The 18,320-nt window shown below is 46.3% G+C and overlaps 1 protein-coding gene across 7 annotated transcripts in view; it reads right to left on the bottom strand.

Annotated features, from left to right (window-relative positions):
- Positions 1-18,320, bottom strand: part of LOC106561060 (transcription factor SOX-6) — a 146,934-nt gene that overhangs the window by 10,060 nt on the left and 118,554 nt on the right. For all 7 annotated transcript variants that reach the window (XM_014124667.2, XM_045688091.1, XM_045688092.1 and 4 more), the window contains 5 exons: positions 15,618-15,767; positions 14,358-14,532; positions 13,401-13,582; positions 4,989-5,094; positions 3,450-3,623 (listed from right to left, as the gene is read on the bottom strand). In XM_014124667.2, the coding sequence (XP_013980142.2) occupies positions 3,450-3,623; positions 4,989-5,094; positions 13,401-13,582; positions 14,358-14,532; positions 15,618-15,767 (787 nt within the window). The remainder of the gene's footprint in view (positions 1-3,449; positions 3,624-4,988; positions 5,095-13,400; positions 13,583-14,357; positions 14,533-15,617; positions 15,768-18,320) is intronic.

Below are 18,320 nucleotides of genomic sequence, written 5' to 3'. Positions count from 1 at the left end.
GAAAACCGCTAGATCAAATCAATTTTTATTTGTCACTTGCGCCGAATATAACAAGTGTAGACCTTACAGTGAAATGCTTACCTACAAGCCCTTAACCAACAATGCAGTTCAAGAAGAAGAAAATATTTACCAAGCAGACGAAAATAAAAAGTAATTATAAAAGTAACACAATAAGAATAACAATAACGAGGCTATATACAGGGGGCACCAGTACCGAGTCAGTGTGCGGGGGTACGGGCTAGTTGAGGTAATCTGTACATGTAGGTGAGGGTGAAGTGACTATGATTAAGTGTAGTCTGGCCCAGGGGTGTGAAGGTGAACGGAAAGGCTAGAGCAACGAACCGCCCTTGCTGTCTCTGTTTCCCCTCTTTCCACTGGGATTCTTTGCCTCTACCCCTATTACGGGGGCTGAGTCACTGGCTTACTGGTGTCCTTCCATGCCGTCCCTGGGAGGGGTGCGTCACTTGAGTGGTTTGAGTCACTGACGTGGTCTTCCTGTCTGGGTTGGCGCCCCCCCTTGGGCTGTGCCGTGGCGGAGATCTTTGTGGGCTATACTAGGCCTTGTCCTGGGATGGTATGTTGGTGGTTGGAGATATCCCTCCAGTGGTGTGGAGGCTGTGCTTTGGCAAAGTGGGTGGGGTTATATCCTACCTGTTTGGCCCTGTCCGGGGGTTTCATCGGATGGGGCCACAGTGTCTCCTGACCCCTCCTGTCTCAGCCTCCAGTATTTATGCTGCAGTAGTTTATGTGTCGGGGGGCTAGGGTCAGTCTGTCACATCTGGAGTATTTCTCTTGTCTTTTCCGGTGTCCTGTGTGAATTTAAATATGCTCTCTCTAATTCTCTCTAATTCTCTCTTTCTCTTTCTTTCTTTCTCTCTCTCGGAGGACCTGAGCCCTAGGACCATGCCTCAGGACTACCTGGCTTGATGACACCTTGCTGTCCCCAGTTCACCTGGCCGTGCTGCTGCACCAGTTCCAACTGTTCTGCCTGCAGCTATAGAACCCTGACCTGTTCACCGGACGTGCTACCTGTCCCAGACCTGTTGTCCCAGACCTGCTGGAACCCTGACCTATTCACCGGATGTGCTACCTGTCCCAGACCTGCTGTTTTCAACTCTCTAGAGACAGCAGGAGCGGTAGAGATACTCTCAAAGATCGGCTATGAAAAAGCCAACTGACACTTACTCTTGTGTTACTGACTTGTTGCACCCTCGACAACTACTACGATTATCATTATTTGACAATGCTGGTCATTTATAAACATTTGAACATCTAGGCCATGTGCTGTTATAATCTCCACCCGGCACAGCCAGAAGAGGACTGGCCACCCCTCATAGCCTGGTTCCTCTCTAGGTTTCTTCCTAGGTTTTGGCCTTTCTAGGGAGTTTTTCCTAGCCACCGTGCTTCTACACCTGCATTGCTTGCTGTTTGGGGTTTTAGGCTGGGTTTCTGTACAGCACTTTGAGATATCAGCTGATGTAAGAAGGGCTATATAATTAAATTTGATTTGATTTGATATGCATAGGTAACAAACAAACAGCGAGTGTACAAAAGGGAGGGGGGAGGGGTGTCAATGTAAATTGTCTGGTCGCGATTTTATGAATTGTTCAGCAGTCTTATGGCTTGCAGGTAGAAGCTGTTGAGGAGCCTTTTGGTCCTAGACTTGGCGCTCCGGTTCCGCTTGCCGTGCGGTAGCAGAGACTCCAGTCCGTGACTGGAGTCTCTGACAGTTTTATGGGCTTGACAGCGCCTATTATATAGGTCCTGGATGGCAGGAAGCTTGGCCCCAGTGATGTATTGGGCCGTACGCACTACCCTCTGTAGCGCCTTATGGTCAGATGCCGAGCAGTTGCCATACCAGGCGGTGATGCAACTGGTCAGGATGCTCTCGATGGTGCAGCTGTAGAACCTTTTGAGGATCTGGGGACCCATGCCAAATATTTTCAGTCTCCTGAGGGGGAAAAGGTTTTGTCGTGCCCTCTTCACGACTGCCTTGGTATGTTTGGAGCATGATAGTTCATTCCAAGGAACTTGAAACTCTCGACCCGCTCCACTACAGCCCCGTCGATGTTAATGGGGGCCTGTTCGGCCCGCCTTTTCCTGTAGTCCACGATCAGCTCCTTAGTCTTGTTCACATTGAGGGAGAGGTTGTTGTCCTGGCACCACACTGCCAGTTCTCTGACCTCCTCCCTATAGGCCGTCTCATCGTTGTCGGTGATCAGGCCTAACACTGTTGTGTCGTCAGCAAACTTAATGATGGTGTTGGGGTCGTGTTTGGCCATGCAGTCGTGGGTGAACAGGCAATTCAGGAGGGGACTAAGCATGCACCTCTGACGGGCCCCAGTGTTAAGGATCAGCATGGCAGACGTGTTGTTGCCTACTTTTACCACCTGGGGGCGGCCCGTCAGGAAGTCCAGGATCCAGTTGCAGAGGGAGGTGTTTAGTCCCAGAGTCCTTAGCTTAGTGATGAGCTTCGTGGGCACTATGGTGTTGAACGCTGAGCTGTAGTCAATGAACAGCATTCTCACATAGGTGTTCCTTTTGTCCAGGTGAAAAAGGGCAGTGTGGAGTGCGATTGAGATTGTGTCATCTGTGGATCTGTTGGGGCAGTATCGAGGGTGTCTGGGAGGATGCTGTTGATGTGAGCCATGACCAGCCTTTCAAAGCACTTCATGGCTACCGACGTGAGTGCCATGGGGCGGTAATCATTTAGGCAGGTTACCTTCGCTTCCTTGGGCACAGGGACTATGGTGGTCTGCTTGAAACATGTAGGTATTACAGACTCGGTCAGGGAGAGGTTGAAAATGTCAGTGAAGACACTTGACAGTTGGTCCGCACATGCTTTGAGTACACGTCCTGGTAATCCGTCTGGCCCAGCTGCCTTGAGAATGTTGACCTGTTTTTGTTCACGTCGGCTACTGAGAGCGTTATCGCACAGTCATCCAGAACAGCTGGTGCTCTCGTGCATGCGCTTCAGTGTTGCTTGCCTCGAAGCAAGCATAAAAGGCATTTAGCTCATCTGGTAGGCTCTCGTCATTGGGCAACTCGCGTCTGGGTTTCCCTTTGTAGTCCGTAATAGTTTTCAAGCCCTGCCACATCCGACGAGCATCAGAGCCGGTGTAGTAGGATTCAATCTTAATCCTGTATTGACGCTTTGCTTGTTTGATGGCTCGTCTGAGGGCAATTGCGGTCTGTGGTAGATCAATCCGCTTAATTTTTGCAACTGAAAGATCATGTATGAGCATAAAAAGGCCACGGAATACGGAGGGCATATTTAAAACCTATATATATTTTTGACACTTCATTCAGACAGTAAGGTAATCAAACAGGCATGTGGGAGAAACAGTGAGAGGGACAGACGCCGGGATTGAACCCCGGTCTCCGGTGGGGAGTTTTATATGCGACATGCCAGGGAGTATTACCACTCGACCACAGCTCTGCCATCTTACCCAGGATCTTGCTGATGTTGGAATTGTGCATGTCGGGGAAGGTCTGCAGGATCTTCCTCCTCTCGTCCTTGGCCCACACCATGAAGGCATTCATGGGCCTCTTGATGTGGGGCTCAGTACTGTTCCTGCCCCTGGTCTCCCTGAAGACCCGGGCTTCCGTAGTGCTGGCGACACCTGTGGGAAGGGAGGGACATTTCATGACTTACTCAATCACTCACTCGTTCGTGTAAGAACCTATTAAGCCACAAAGTACATTCATTGCACAGTATGTCTAAGAGCCTCCAGATAGTGAGGGAGGGGACAATTGAAAGTGTATGTGTGTGTGTGTGCGTGCACTTGTGTTTTACAGTAATGAGGGGGTCTGTGTCTACTCTACACAGAAGAGGCCGCAGAAATAGGGATGGACCCCCTGGCTGTGGTCGCCATCAACAACGCTCTGATTATCAGCCAGATAACATCTCTGTTTACGGTCCCGTGTTTACGGCTCTGATTTCAAACCACAGCATGATGAATGCTTCCCAATCCACCGTAACCTGTAAACACTGGGGGTTTATAGAAAACAGGTGGGCATCTGGGCCAGAAAATATAAAAAACCCAATTCCGTTTTTTAACTGCCTTGCTTCTGTTTGCATACTTCGGCAGGGTGGAATTGTCTGAGACACAAACAGTGTTAGTGGGTTGGAAAGAGGGGGACAATCTAGAATACCGCTTCTTGTTCCTCGTCGACGTACAGTAAGAAGCCCACTGAACAATTGTGTCGTATTAAAGGTCCTTCATTTGAAAAACTAAACGGAAGCCCCGCCATTTGGTTTGCTATAAAGTTCAGGGGTTGTGATGGGGGTATTGAACTCAGCTCATGAGGCATAAAATGATTGAAAAAACTGTAAATATCACAGAGTGGGCCTATTGGTGCAAGGCAGGGGTTTGTGCCTGGACATTCAAGTGTCCACTACTGAGGCGATCCGAGAAGAACACAATAAATATTTAGGTCTGGTGAATACCTGTGTGCAGAGCAGACTATCTCTCTGTCTGTGTCTCTACAGTAGGGAACACAGTTGAAAGAGGCCCCAAAAGTGGCACTATCTAACCAAGGGCCCCAAGCGAAAGGTCACTGGCATCCATTTAGCCTGAGCAGGATGTGCCCACTTTTGCCTCAAACGTTTCCTGTCTGTTAAATATCCGTCTGACCCTCTCTCTTCTCTTCTCCTCTGTTCTCCTACTACTATGCGCCAAGCCATACAACGGCAATGTATTTTTATACACATTAATATAAACACGGATGGCAAGCATACACATAGTCATAAACATGGACTAGAACATACTGTACTGTACAGAATGCACTTACATAAAAGTATGGAGAACTGAAAGAGATGTGTATGTAGAACTTTCAGAAGACGGACATAAAGGGAGAAAAATATATTTTGGACATTTTTGAAACAAAGAAAGGACATATTATTGAGACATTTTGAAAGAAAGAAAGAAAACATTATTGAGATATTTTGAAAGAAAGAAAAAAAAAAAAAGAAAGACGAAACTCACCATCAACATCCTCATGTCTGGTGAGGTCAATGACCCTGTGGCCCATCTTTCCATCCTCTCCCAGGTTGCCCAGGTGCTGACTCAAACTCTCAAAGTGCATCCGCTCCTAAAACACACAGAGTTCAAAGGTCAATAAGGGTTGATTCACACTACGGAGCCGAGCCAAGCGAGCCGAGCTGTACGAAGCTGACCTGGTTTACGCATGCATCATAGTTGTTGGAATCATGCTGGAAAGAACAATGTGAAAATAAATATCCAAGCCAGCACAGTACAGTTTGGGTCTGCCTAATAGCGTGAAAATGCTATTAAGAGTCCAATTAAACGGACTGTAAAGCTCTGATATACGAGCTCAGAGAGAATAACACAGTCATCACATCACAGAACACACATTTTCAAAGAAATTCAGCAATTTAGCAAACATACACAGCAAACAAGTTTCAGTCTTCGATGCCTAGCTGTTTGCATTGTAATTTGGCCGTCTTCAGATCAAAGCTCTTGTTCTTCTTTGTGATCTTAGAGCCGGTCTATATGAGTAGGTTTGTGCTAATGATGGTGTAACAAACTCGAGTCATACTTTCTCACACACTGCTTTTGGCGAGAGATAAGAGTTTAAAGACAGCCATTCCAGCTTAGGGGAGGTAGGAAGGAGGTATTTGAGAAAAGACCGGATCGAAAAGAAGAAGAAAGGAGAACAGGAGAATAAATGAAGTCAAATAATACAAGAAAAATGAAGAGAGAGCGTGCGCACGCGAGAGCGGGAAAGACAGAGAATGCCCCCCCCCCAAATGATTTACAGCCACAGAACAAGATCATTTACCAGATCTATCCAGCGAAGCGCTACCATGTAAGCTGCAACTAACTCGATGCTCCCCGCCCATCCTGCCTACTGAGTCTCTGATTATCCTGCACTGTCCACCCTTCCGCACCGCTCCGTCAAATGAGTCTGCCACGCTCCCAAACTGTGGTGGAAAACAAAGGCCTCCACAGTCACCACGCATCCACTCCTTCTTCCACCTCTTCTCCTCCTCTTCCCCGTTTTCTGGTGACAGACGCATTTCGTTTGACGGAGGGAATGGCTGCTGGGTACAGTCATGCCGCGGTAGCAGCTAGAAGCGCTGGTGGAACTTGGGGTCTTTTTTTTATTTTATATATAAAACACACACACACACACACACACACACACACACACACACACACACACACACACACAGTGGAGTCTGAAATTATTGGCACCCTTGATAAAGATGAGGAAAAATTACTGTATAAAATAAATAATTCAAATACTGAGCTATATTGCATGATCAAAAACATATTATTTTGTACTAATACAATTGCTCATAGAAAGAGATTTTGACACCCCTGTTTTCATAATGGCACTGAGCATTTTTCTCAAATGTTTTATAGACCATTCCTCCATACAGAATATTTCCAGATCCTTGACATCCTTCGTCTGGGCGTATGGACTGCCTCCTTCAATTCAAACCACAGGTTTTCAATGGGATTTAAATTCCGGAGATTTTGTGGTCAATTAACGATTTCTTTGTGGATTTTAATGTGTGCTTCGGGTTAATGATCCACTTGCGGCCAAGTATCAGGTAGAGGCAACCAGGTTTTTTTTGGCTAAAATGTCCTGGTACTTGGTCAAGTTCATGATGCCGTTGACAAGGGCCCCAGGACCAAAACAGCCCAATAACATCAATGATCCACCCCCATATTTTACAGTAGGAATGGGGTACTTAGCTATCTGTTTATGCGCTGTCATTTAAATGCCAAACCCACCACTGGTGTGCATGGCCAAAAAGCTCTGTCTTCCTGGAGTTTGTTAAACGGCATTGGCACTTGGATTGAAACTAGTGCTATGGTCAGATGACATGGAAATCCACATCAACAGGGCTGTAGTGGAGCGGGTTGAGAGCTTCCAAGTTCCTTGCTGTCCACATCACTAAGGACCTATCACGGTCCAAACACACCAACACAGTCGTGAAGAGGGCCCGACAATGTCTGTTCCCCCTCAGGAGGCTGAAAAGATTTGGCATGGGACCTCAGATCATTAAAAAGTTCCACAGCTGCACCAATGAGAGCATCTTGACTGGTTGCATCACTGCTTGGTATGGCAACTGCTCGGGCATCCGACTGCAAGGCGCTACGGGGGGTAGTGAGTACGGCCCAGTACGTCACTGGAGCCGAGCATCCTGGCATCCAGGACCTCAATACCAGGCGGTGTCAGAGGAAAGCCCTAAAAATTGTCAAAGACTCCAGCCACCCAGGTCATAGACTGTTCCCTCTGCTACCCCACGGCAAGCGGTACCGGAGCGCCAAGTCTAGGATCCCCTTATTGTATTATTATTTATTTTGTATTTTTTGCCCCGACTCTCTTTCACAGGCACGATGTACACTCACTGGACTCTAACCACACACTCACACATACTACACCGACACCGCAACACACATGGAAGCACACACAAAGCACACGCACACATGCATATTGACGCCACACACACACACACACACACACACACACACACACACACACACACACACACACACACACACACACACACACACACACACACACACACACACACACACACACACACACACACACTGCTGCTACTCTCTGTTTATTATCGATGCATAGTCACTTTACCTCTACCTACATGTACATAGTAACTGAATTACTTTGAATAACCTGTACCCCTGCACATTGACTCGGTACCGGTACCCCTTGTATATAGCCAAGTCATTGTTATTTTATTGTGTTACTATTTTTCCTTTAGTTTAGCAAATTTTTCTGACTTACTTTAAAAAAAAACTCTGCATTGTTGGTTAAGGGCTCGTAAGTAAGCATTTCACGGTAAGGTCTACCTACCCTGTATTCGGCGCATGTGACAAATAAAATTTGATTTGAAATAGAGTTCCTTGACCACGCACACCAGTTGTGGGTTTAGTGTCGAAATCAGGACGCATAAGAAGAAAATAACCCCATACCTACTGTAAAATATGACGGTGGATCTTTGATGTTATGTGGCTGTTTTTGATTCTACAGGCCTCGGGGCCCTTAACATCATCATGAACTTTACCCACTACCAGGATATTTTTGCCAAATAACCTTCAACAGGGGATTTACAGTCAGAGGGGAGAGCATCACCCTAAAGACCTACAGGAGATGAATACAGACAATAAAGAGACAATGACTTGTAAAGATTTTTTAAGAGCTAGTCTCTGCATGCAGAGAAACTGAAGGAGCCAATTTCAATTCCAAGACTCACAGAACACTTGGTAACAGTCTACAGGACTAACTCAAGATCTAATCAGGACTCACCCAAAAGTCATTTGGGACTTAATCTGCACCCGTACTTAGTATGGCAGCAAGCCTACAGTCAGAAGTCCAATGTGGTCGCTCGTAAATGACAACAATGACGAATAATCGACATTAGCTACATTGTTCAAAGCCATAAAATAAAGTTTTAAAAATATACTTTTGTTACTTTACGGGACTGAGGCTTGTCCAACATTCAACTCGATCTATCTCGAGTTAAAAAGACACACAGAGCTCCTCTATTGGCTAGGCTCTCCTGGGCACATGTTTGAACGGGTTGCTATGGCAGCCCTATAAACACCGGTCCGGCCGAGCAGTTTTATCAGCGTCGTGTTGAGCTCATTACCGCGGCGACACATACAGGCAAACCCTGCTCTAACCGACCCACAAATGTTAACTGCCTCCTCCAGGAGCAGTGAAATCCCTCACTCCTCCTTCTCGCCCTCCTCACTGCCCTCCTCCCTCACTCTGCCTGTCATCTCTCAATAGAGACGCCTTGTCCTGTTGCCCACTGAAACTGAAGGAGCAGTGACATACCCCTCCCTCTCTCCTAGTCCTCCTCTCCCTTCTCCCTCCGTCCTTCACTCTGCCTGTCATCTCTCAATACAGACGCCTTGTCCTGTTGCCCACTGAAACTGAAGGAGCAGTGACATACCCCCCCCTCTCTCCTAGTCCTCCTCTCCCTTCTCCCTCCGTCCTTCACTCTGCCTGTCATCTCTCAATACAGACGCCTTGTCCTGTAGCCCACTGAAACTGAAGGAGCAGTGACATACCCCTCCCTCTCTCCTAGTCCTCCTCTCCCTTCTCCCTCCGTCCTTCACTCTGCCTGTCATCTCTCAATACAGACTCCTTGTCCTGTAGCCCACTGAAACTGAAGGAGCAGTGACATACCCCTCCCTCTCTCCTAGTCCTCCTCTCCCTTCTCCCTCCGTCCTTCACTCTGCCTGTCATCTCTCAATACAGACGCCTTGTCCTGTAGCCCACTGAAACTGAAGGAGCTCACGCCCACCCTATTTAAAAAAGAGTACACATAGTGTTGTATAAATACAGTGGCCTCCATAATTATTTGGAGTGACAATTTTGTTGTTGTTTTAGCTCTGTACTCCAGCACTTTGGATTTGAAATGATACAATGACTATGGGGTTAAAATGCAAACTGGCAGCTTTAAATTGAGGGTATTTTCATCCATATCGGAAGAACCGTTTAGAAATTACAGCACTTTTTGTACATAAGCTCCCCCCCTCCCCAAAGAAAAGTATTGGGACAAATTCACTTATATGTGTATTAAAGTAGTCAAACGTGTAGTATTTGGTCCCATATTCCTAGCACGCAATGACTACATCAATCTTGTGACTCTACAAACTCGTTGGATGCATTTCCTGTTTGTTCTGGTTATTTTTCAGATTATTTTGTGTCTAATAGAAATGCACTTTAACCTCATAGTCATTGTATCATTGCAAATCCAAAGTGCTGGAGTACAGAGGCAAAAAAACAACTAAAAACATGTCACTGTCCAAATAATTACGGAGGGCACTGCATTTATAGGCCTTGAATTTGAACATCAACGCTAAAGCAAAAGTATACATGACTTAGCTCAAAAAAACGATTACACGCATCCTACCAATGGCAACGCGCGCCATAACACCCTGTGAATAGCACGACAGGCAAAAGAGACGGCTTTGTGGTGACTGGCCTGACTTGACTCAAGGCATCCACATTCTAGTGTTCTCCTCAACCTTCCCTCCTTTCCCTGCAGTGTGGCACACAAAAGAGCTGGTGTGACGTAGTTGAGTAGTCCCGACAGCTGATGTCAACTACCGACAGAGTTAAGTGGGCTTAGTGACAGGGACATTCAAATAAAGCACTAGTCCTCTCCTGAGTAAGACGCATTAACGCTCTATGCAAGGGCAGCTCGCTTGCTCAAAACTGTCCTGAACTTACTCCACACACACACACACACACACACACACACACACACACACACACACACACACACACACACACACACACACACACACACACACACACACACACACACACACACACACACACACCAGCTCTCTCTCACACACAGTCTCTCTCTCACACACACACACAGTCTCTCTCTCACACACACACAGTCTCTCTCTCACACACAGTGTAACACACACAGTCTCTTTCTCTCTCACTCACACACACCACACACACACACACAATGTAACACACACAGTCTCACACAAACACAGTCTCTCTCTCTCTCACTCACACACACCACACACACACACACACACACACACCACACAGTGTAACACACACAGTGTAACACACAGTCTCACACACACACACAGTCTCTCTCTCTCACACACACACACACACACACACACACACACACACACACACACACACACACACACACACACACACACACACACACACACACACACAGTCTCTCTCTCACACAAACGACACCCACCCACTTAAACAGTGCTATTTCAGTGTGCTTGCTTGGCAGCCACGGGCCCTGTTGGAAGCAGCATAAGCGTAACGCGATACTCCACAAGGCCACTTGCTGGATGGCGCTATAGCGTCTGTGAACAAGGGGAGCTATAATGACATTACAGTGCCAGGACACAGAACTGGAGACAAAGACAAACAGCAACAGAACGAGTCTTGGATCACTTTCCGTAGTAGAATGTATAGCGAAGTTGGAACTGTGGTAAAACTTGAAGGATGACTGAGGAGAAGGCCAGCACATGCATGCATACAGACACACAGACACAGACACCATCCGCATAGCTTCATATAAAGTTACGCCACACACTCTCTCCAATCCACGGTGTGGCATAAGAAGCCATTCATCCATGTGGATACCTCAACTCAATCCCTTATAGCTGAGGTCAGAGGTGGATCATGTGCTTCAGTAGTTTCAGACTGTCTAATGCCCATCTAAAGAATGTCTCTAAAATGTCCCCAAAATAGCAACAAATATTGCTAGAAAATGCTTTTCAAGAAAGCATGACGCTCAGACGGAAATACATGAGTGTAGCATCTCCATTTAATTGTACAGCGGTACAATTTTGCAGAATGGAGAAGGTGAGTCATGAATTGACTAAGACAGATATAATCCTATGAGTGGCTAAAAAAATGCTCCCTTTTTACAGAAAAATGATACTTTTAAAGCTAAGAAAAGAATGCTCGAGGAACTGTTGTTAGGTAACAAATAACACTGAACTACAAACACTGGCCTGCCATGTTTTAGAACCAGAAACAATTACTTTGAGGGATTCCAAATGAGCGTTTTATTAGAAGGTATGGAGCCCTAAAGTAAATTGCTGCATCTTTCGGTTTGTTCTTATATATTCGGAAAATATAGTGTTGGTACATGTGAGAGCGGAACAGAGAAATGCACAAGAAACTCACCTAAAATCCTGATGTTCACAATAAACCAAGCTTCATTTGATAATTTAAAGGCCCAGTACAGTCAAAAATGTGATTATCCTGTGTTTTACATACAGTATCAATCAAAAGTTTGGACACACCTACTCATTCAAGGGTTTTTCTTTATTTGTACTATGTTCTACATTGTTCAGCATATGTGTTAACTCCTTCAAAACTGTTGGAAAAGCATTCTTCATGAAGCTGGTTGAGAGAATGCCAAGAGTGTGCAAAGCTGTCATCAAAGGGTGGCTACTTTGAAGAATCTCAAATATAAAATAGATTTTGATTTGTTTAACACTTTTTTGGTTGCTACATGATTCCATCTGTGTTATTTCATAGTTTTGATGTCTTCACTATTATTCTCCAATGTAGAAAATCGTAAAAATAAAGAAAAACCCTGGAATTAGTAGGTGTGTCCAAACTGTTGACTGGTACTGTATATTTCCACACTATGAGGTTGGAATAATACTGTAAAATTGTAAAAATGATGATAATGCACATTTAGTGTAAGAGCTGTTTGGTGGGATGGAGTTTTGGCCTGCCTGGTGACCAATTATATACCATAATTAATAGACCAATAAGAAAGAGAGTTCCAAATCTCTCTGCCAATAAGAGCTAGATTCTGTTTTCCCCTCCCCACTCAGACCAGTCCCAGACAGTCATAGCTAAATTCTTGCTTGAGAATTTCTAAGAAGCCATTTGTTTTTTTTATTACCATTTTAATTGAAAACAATCACAGTAAGGTATTTAATTGTCACCCAGAAATGATTTGATATTAACATAAAAACGGCTGCATTGAACCTTTTAAGATAAATGATACATTTAGACGTTTCGATTAGGATCATGTCCATCGACAAAAAAAAAACACATTCAAAACACTGATAAATAGCAGAGTGTTTTTCACCACTTTGACCTTTTTTAACCACTTAATGCAAAACAAACAACTCCCAATCAAAAGCAGATATCCCAGTTGAATATGTACATTAAGCTTGGCCTAGTTGGGGCTGTGGGAGAAGGGGTTCAAAGTATCCATCGCTGAAATATTCATGATTCATCTTTGCTTTCCTCCTTCCTCCCTGCCAACATGGGGATCAATCAATCCCTTCGGAAGACAGCAGGATCATTTCCTCTTCTCAAAATGTATTTTCCCTTGCTCCTGTCCATGATTGACAGACCTGATTGATATTTTTGAAGATATTTTTTAACATGGGGGACCCCGTGGGTGTAGGATTGGGGGGGGGGCAAGAGGTGCTGCTGGACTCAACCCCCCCCCCGTCTGCTTCACACACATACACACACTCAGACATGCACAGGCACACACACACGCACGCACACACACACAGACACACACGGCCCAGCGGCTGGCTGTTCAAAGCAGTCGGCTTCTGGGTGGCCATGTGGACATGAAAGAAGAGAGGATCTCAAGAGCACTGGCCAGGGTTCCAGAGCAAAAAAAGCAATACATGCATGAATTGAGAGGAGAAAGTGACAGAATGACAGAATTGGGCTTGCCCTGTGTCAATCTGAGAATGACGTTACAGTGGCACACGTGAGAAGACAAGTAGACATTGTTCAGGCTTCTGTCTACATTGTGAGGCTAATAGTGCTAATTAGATAGTAGCTAGTGTGTGTGCTTGTGTGTGTGCGTGCGTCTTTATCGGGGTCGTGACTCTGACCTTGCTGCCATTGCTGAAACTCATGCCGCTCAGGGCCGTGAGCTTGGCCTCAAGGCTTTGCTGCTGGTGATGAAGCTGTTCCCTCTGGATCTGCTCCCTCATCTTCCTCGCCTCCTGGATGGCGTTCATCACCGCATCCTGGTCCCCAAACAGTGGCGTGGAGTTCAGGCTAGACAGGATGTCTGTGGGCGGGAAGCATTGAGTCCCGTCAGTGGTCTGATTGTGACGGACAGAGCAGGAGACCAATCGGAAATCATTGCTGTACGTGAACTCACAGGAAAAACTTCTGATTCCAAAGGGACACCTACCGTAGCTCCTAATCTTGAGACATGCGTAGAGAGCAATATTGTGAAAATTGTGCCTAGACTATCAGAAGGTGAGGTGGAGCTGTTACCATATCGCTTTTACATATCCGACTCTTTCAGATGTACACATGTGCCTAGGTGGTTGAGGCTGGGGGTTTATTTGGGGTTAAACAATAACGTGGGGCGCAATCTTTCCGTCGCGATCCTTTTCTAACGGGTGGCCATTCAAAAAAAGGCGAAAAATAGCACATAGGAAGGAAACACGAGTGAAGCGGCTCTAGAAGAGCTAGCAAAATAGTTTCACAGTAATGAGAGGCTTTAGATTGGGCTTAATCACAGATAGCAGGGGTAGAGCGTAACGGTTTATGTAACAGGGCAGACAATGACGTGAGGAAGTCTCTTGAAACCAAATAACGTGTGCTGGGTTTCACTGCTTCCGCTAACTGGGTCTTTCAGGGGGGGCTAAATACAGGGCTTTGGACTCTCGTTAAAAAAAAAAAAGGTCTCCTTTGGGGTTGAAATCTGGTGACTTGAACTGGCGGAGGATGCTACGACTGTTTGTGTGCAGTGTGAAGGGGTTTGTGTGCATTTACATGTGTACCTAATGTGATGTGTGTGTGCATGCATGTGTGTGTGTGTTCACTGCACCCACCCAGTGAGCCCCTGCCCATGTTGGAGAGAGGGCTGGGGATGCGCCTCTTCCCCATGCTGATGGGCCTGCTCTTGTTGCCAGGGTACAGGCTGTGTGACGGCGAGGATGGGGAGTGGTGGGGCTCGCCAGGCTTGGGTCGGGCTGAGAGATTCAGGGGCTGTGTCGATCCTTCCTCCTGGGGAAGACAGAAGAAAGAGTGGGCACAGGGGTAAGCGAAGGCTGAAAACACACCATGGACCTGTTACATGGGGAAGCACAATTATTTTGACGGTGTTATGAAGGTATTATGACAAACTGTTTTAAGTGAAGACCTGGTGAAAAACTTGGTTGTTGGTTGGAGAGGGTGTATAATGTGTTTTAGAGTGCGAGAGTGCTTTAAGCCTGTTGTGGTGTTCCCCAGGGCACTGTGTTGGGACAGCACATTATTCAGAGGATGGGAAAAATAAGGCTACACACCTATGCTTTCAACCTCTGATTGCTACTTGATCAGGTCTTTACTCAATTATCCCCCCTCTCAGGTTGTGGCTATTTATAAATACATTTGATCAATTCGATCAAAAATACAGGGCTGTACTGTTCAATACTCCAGCGCTCAAATTGAAAAGTCCCTTAACTATCTCATCATCCAGTTCTGTTGAAAAAAGACAATGGGACTTTTGTTGTGGTGTCTTATCCTCTCTTTCCTAATCAAAGGTTCATGACCACATCACCTCACATTGAGTTTGTGAGAAATCCCTGGAAGGGGACAACAACTGGAAAAGAGTCTCTTGTGTGGTGAAGGGTACGCTAACAAACATGGATTTAATTTTGAAACCGGTCTTGAGGAGAGGAGAAGGAACGTGATTTGGGAGGCTGGGGGGACGGGTAGGATGCCAGTGTGGGCGTTAGCGAGAGTGGAAAGGGGTTAGGGAAGGGTGGAAGTTCCAAGGCCAGAGTACTACTGTATAGCTGCGGTGAGTTCTGACTCTGGTCTATTGTAATGCTGGTTGCAGCGACCCCACATAGACACATGGCTCCCATTATTGCCTCGTCAAGTCAAGATTACGAGTATGCTCTCGAGCTCGCTCCAGTGAAGAGGTCTGAGCCCATGCCAAACAGCAGCCAGTGCCAATGACTCCATGAGTGTGTGTCTGTGTGTCTCTGTATGAGCGCATACATGTTCATTCCCTTTCACTTGAATCATTTCTGTAGTCAGTGATTCATAGATAACCAAGGTCCAAAACCAAACACACAAAGTCAAGCATAAAAGGGACAGCTCACCTTAATGTGAGTGACAGGACTCGATGCTCTCTTCTTACTCTTCAAGGCAGAGGGCGAGAGGGGGCCTGAGGAGTTTTGAGGCTGCGGCAGCGAGGCCATTTTGGCTCCGGGCGAGATCTGCATGCTGGCCAGCTGGGCGGCGTACAGCTGCTACAAAGGGAGGAAATAGGGAAACCGACAAGTTATTAACATCAGCAGCCAGCCGCTAGTCGGACACTTACTTCTCGCCTCCTCTCTTTTTATGACTCAGTGTATCGTTTTCTGATCCCTGCTTGGCAAAGCTCCTGTCTACAATGTGATGTGTGTGTCAGAGCCAACCACACACACACACACACACACACACACACACAAACACAATTCTGAGAAAAAACACAGAGCACTTGTCTTTGGTTGATCGGGTTGAAGCTAGAATGAAAAAGATAACTGTGAACATTGTTGGAGGAATATGTTTGTTTATCAAGGTTGGGTTCCAGAGAAAGCACATTTAATTCAAATCAGCGACGGTCTATCTACGACGCCTGATTCATTCAACAGATGTTTGCAACAGAGGGGCTTGCGTATTGATTCATATCAACGATTGGATCCAGTTTGAGGTTTTGAGTGTTCCTCAAAACTTTAAGTCAGAGAAACGCTTAAAAGTTAAATGTCAGAGTACATGTATATATATTTCTTACGCTTCACAGAATAACTCTTGAGAATCAACCTCAATTCAGTCCAAGACACTTGGTAAATATTAAAACAAAAAAAATCTAGCAAAGAGAAACACAGAGTCTCTGTCTGAGGTCCAGCAGTCTGAATCAAAGCTCTGACCACTGACCTGAAACCGCTGTCAACCTCCGTCTGAGGACTTGACAACATATCAAAGCCCCAATCCTGCAGGAAAACCACCCAGACATGGCTTGTGCTCAGTAAAACTTGGCCTGCCTCACTCTCCTCCCTACCTCCTCCTCTCCTCTAATCTCTCCCTTTCACCACTCTCCTTTCATTTTATCTTCTCTCTCCCTCTCTCTTCTATCCTCTCTTCTCCAATCATCTCTCCTCTCCCCCCTCCCCTCCCCACTCTCCTCTCCCCCCACCCATCTCCTTCCTCTCTCCCCAGTCTCTCATGGTCCCAGTGTTGTGAGATCTCATTTCACTTCAGTATAAACTGCTAGGCCTCCTGGGAGCTCTGAGGTCCGGGAGGAGGGCGGCAGACACACGAGACCCACCGCAGAGGAGCGGAGGACCGCCGCGCCGTCTTATTCTGGGGTTCAGGCAGTGAGTTGGACGGCCCTCTCCCAAGCCGATATTAAACACAAACAGAAGGTGCCCTCGCCGCAATGAAACAAAGCCCTGATGTCACGCCGCTTATTTTCCTTGGAGCGTACGAGGAGCGCCCGGGCCTCTGGCGATATGAGATCTGCGCAAGAATGTGCTTTGAATGACTGGTGGGGCCTCACACGTCAATCATTTGTGGCCGCAAGCGTTACTCGCCGCGGTGCATGGCTGCTGTTCATACGACTGGGGAGGAGAGGAGAGCTGGGGTTGAGGTATCGACGCGGAATGTCTCGGAGGCCCATGCACATGCACAAACACACACACTGTCTCGCTCTCTACTAAGCAAGAATTATGTATGGGAATGAGTAAGACAGTTATGGGCCTCTATACCCAAGTACACTCACACCCACACAAACTAAAACAGGAATGCCCCGCCCCTCTAAATATGGCTGCCAAAACAACATCAGACAAGAGCTTCACACATACAGTGCATTTGGAAAGTATTCAGACCCCTTCCCTTTCTCCACATTTTGTTACGTTACAGCCTTATTCGAAAATGAATAAAAAATTAAGAAATCCATATCAATTTACACACAATACCCCACAACGACAAAGCGAAAACAGTTTGCACATTTATTACAAATAAAAACAGAAATAGCTTATTTACATAAGTATTCAGACCCTTTACTATGAGACTCGAAACTGAGCTCAGGTGCATCCTGTTTCCATTGATCATCCTTGAGATGTTTCTATAACTTGATTGCAGTCCACCTGTCTATATAAGGTCCCACAGTTGACAGTGCATGTGAGAGCAAAAACCAAGCCATGAGGTCGAAGGAATTGTCTGTAGAGCTCCGAGACAGGATTGTGTTGAGGCACAGATCTGGGGAAGGGTACCAAAACATTTCTGAAGCATTGAAGGTCCCCAAGAACACAGTGGCCTCCATCATTCTTAAATGGAAGAAGTTTGGAACAACCAAGACTCTTCCTAGAGATGGCCGCCCAGCCAAACTGAGCAATCGGGCGAGAAAGGCCTTGGTCAGGGAGGTGACAGTGAAGCATGGCGGTGGCAGCATCATGCTGTGGGGATGTTTTTCAGCGGCAGGGACTGGTAAACTAGTCAGGATCGAGGGAAAGATGAATAGAGAAAAGTACAGAGAGATCCTTGATGAAAACCTGCTCCAGAGCGCTCAAGACCTTAGACTGGGCGAATGTTCACCTTCCAACAGACAACGACCTTAAGCACACAGCCAAGACAACGCAGGAGTGGCTTTGGGACAAGTCTCTGAATGTCCTTGAGTGGCCCAGCCAGAGCCCTGATTTGAACCTGATCGAACATCTCTGGAGAGACCTGAAAATAGCTGTGCAGCGACGTTCCCCATCCAACCTGACAGAGCTTGAGAGGCTCTGTAGAGAAGAATGGGATAAACTCCCCAAATACAGGTG

Source organism: Salmo salar, chromosome ssa10 (genome assembly GCF_905237065.1).
Source record: "Salmo salar chromosome ssa10, Ssal_v3.1, whole genome shotgun sequence".
NCBI classification, from domain to species: domain Eukaryota; kingdom Metazoa; phylum Chordata; class Actinopteri; order Salmoniformes; family Salmonidae; genus Salmo; species Salmo salar.
Note: the sequence above shows the minus strand (reverse complement) of the source record. Positions and strands in the feature narration are given on the sequence as shown.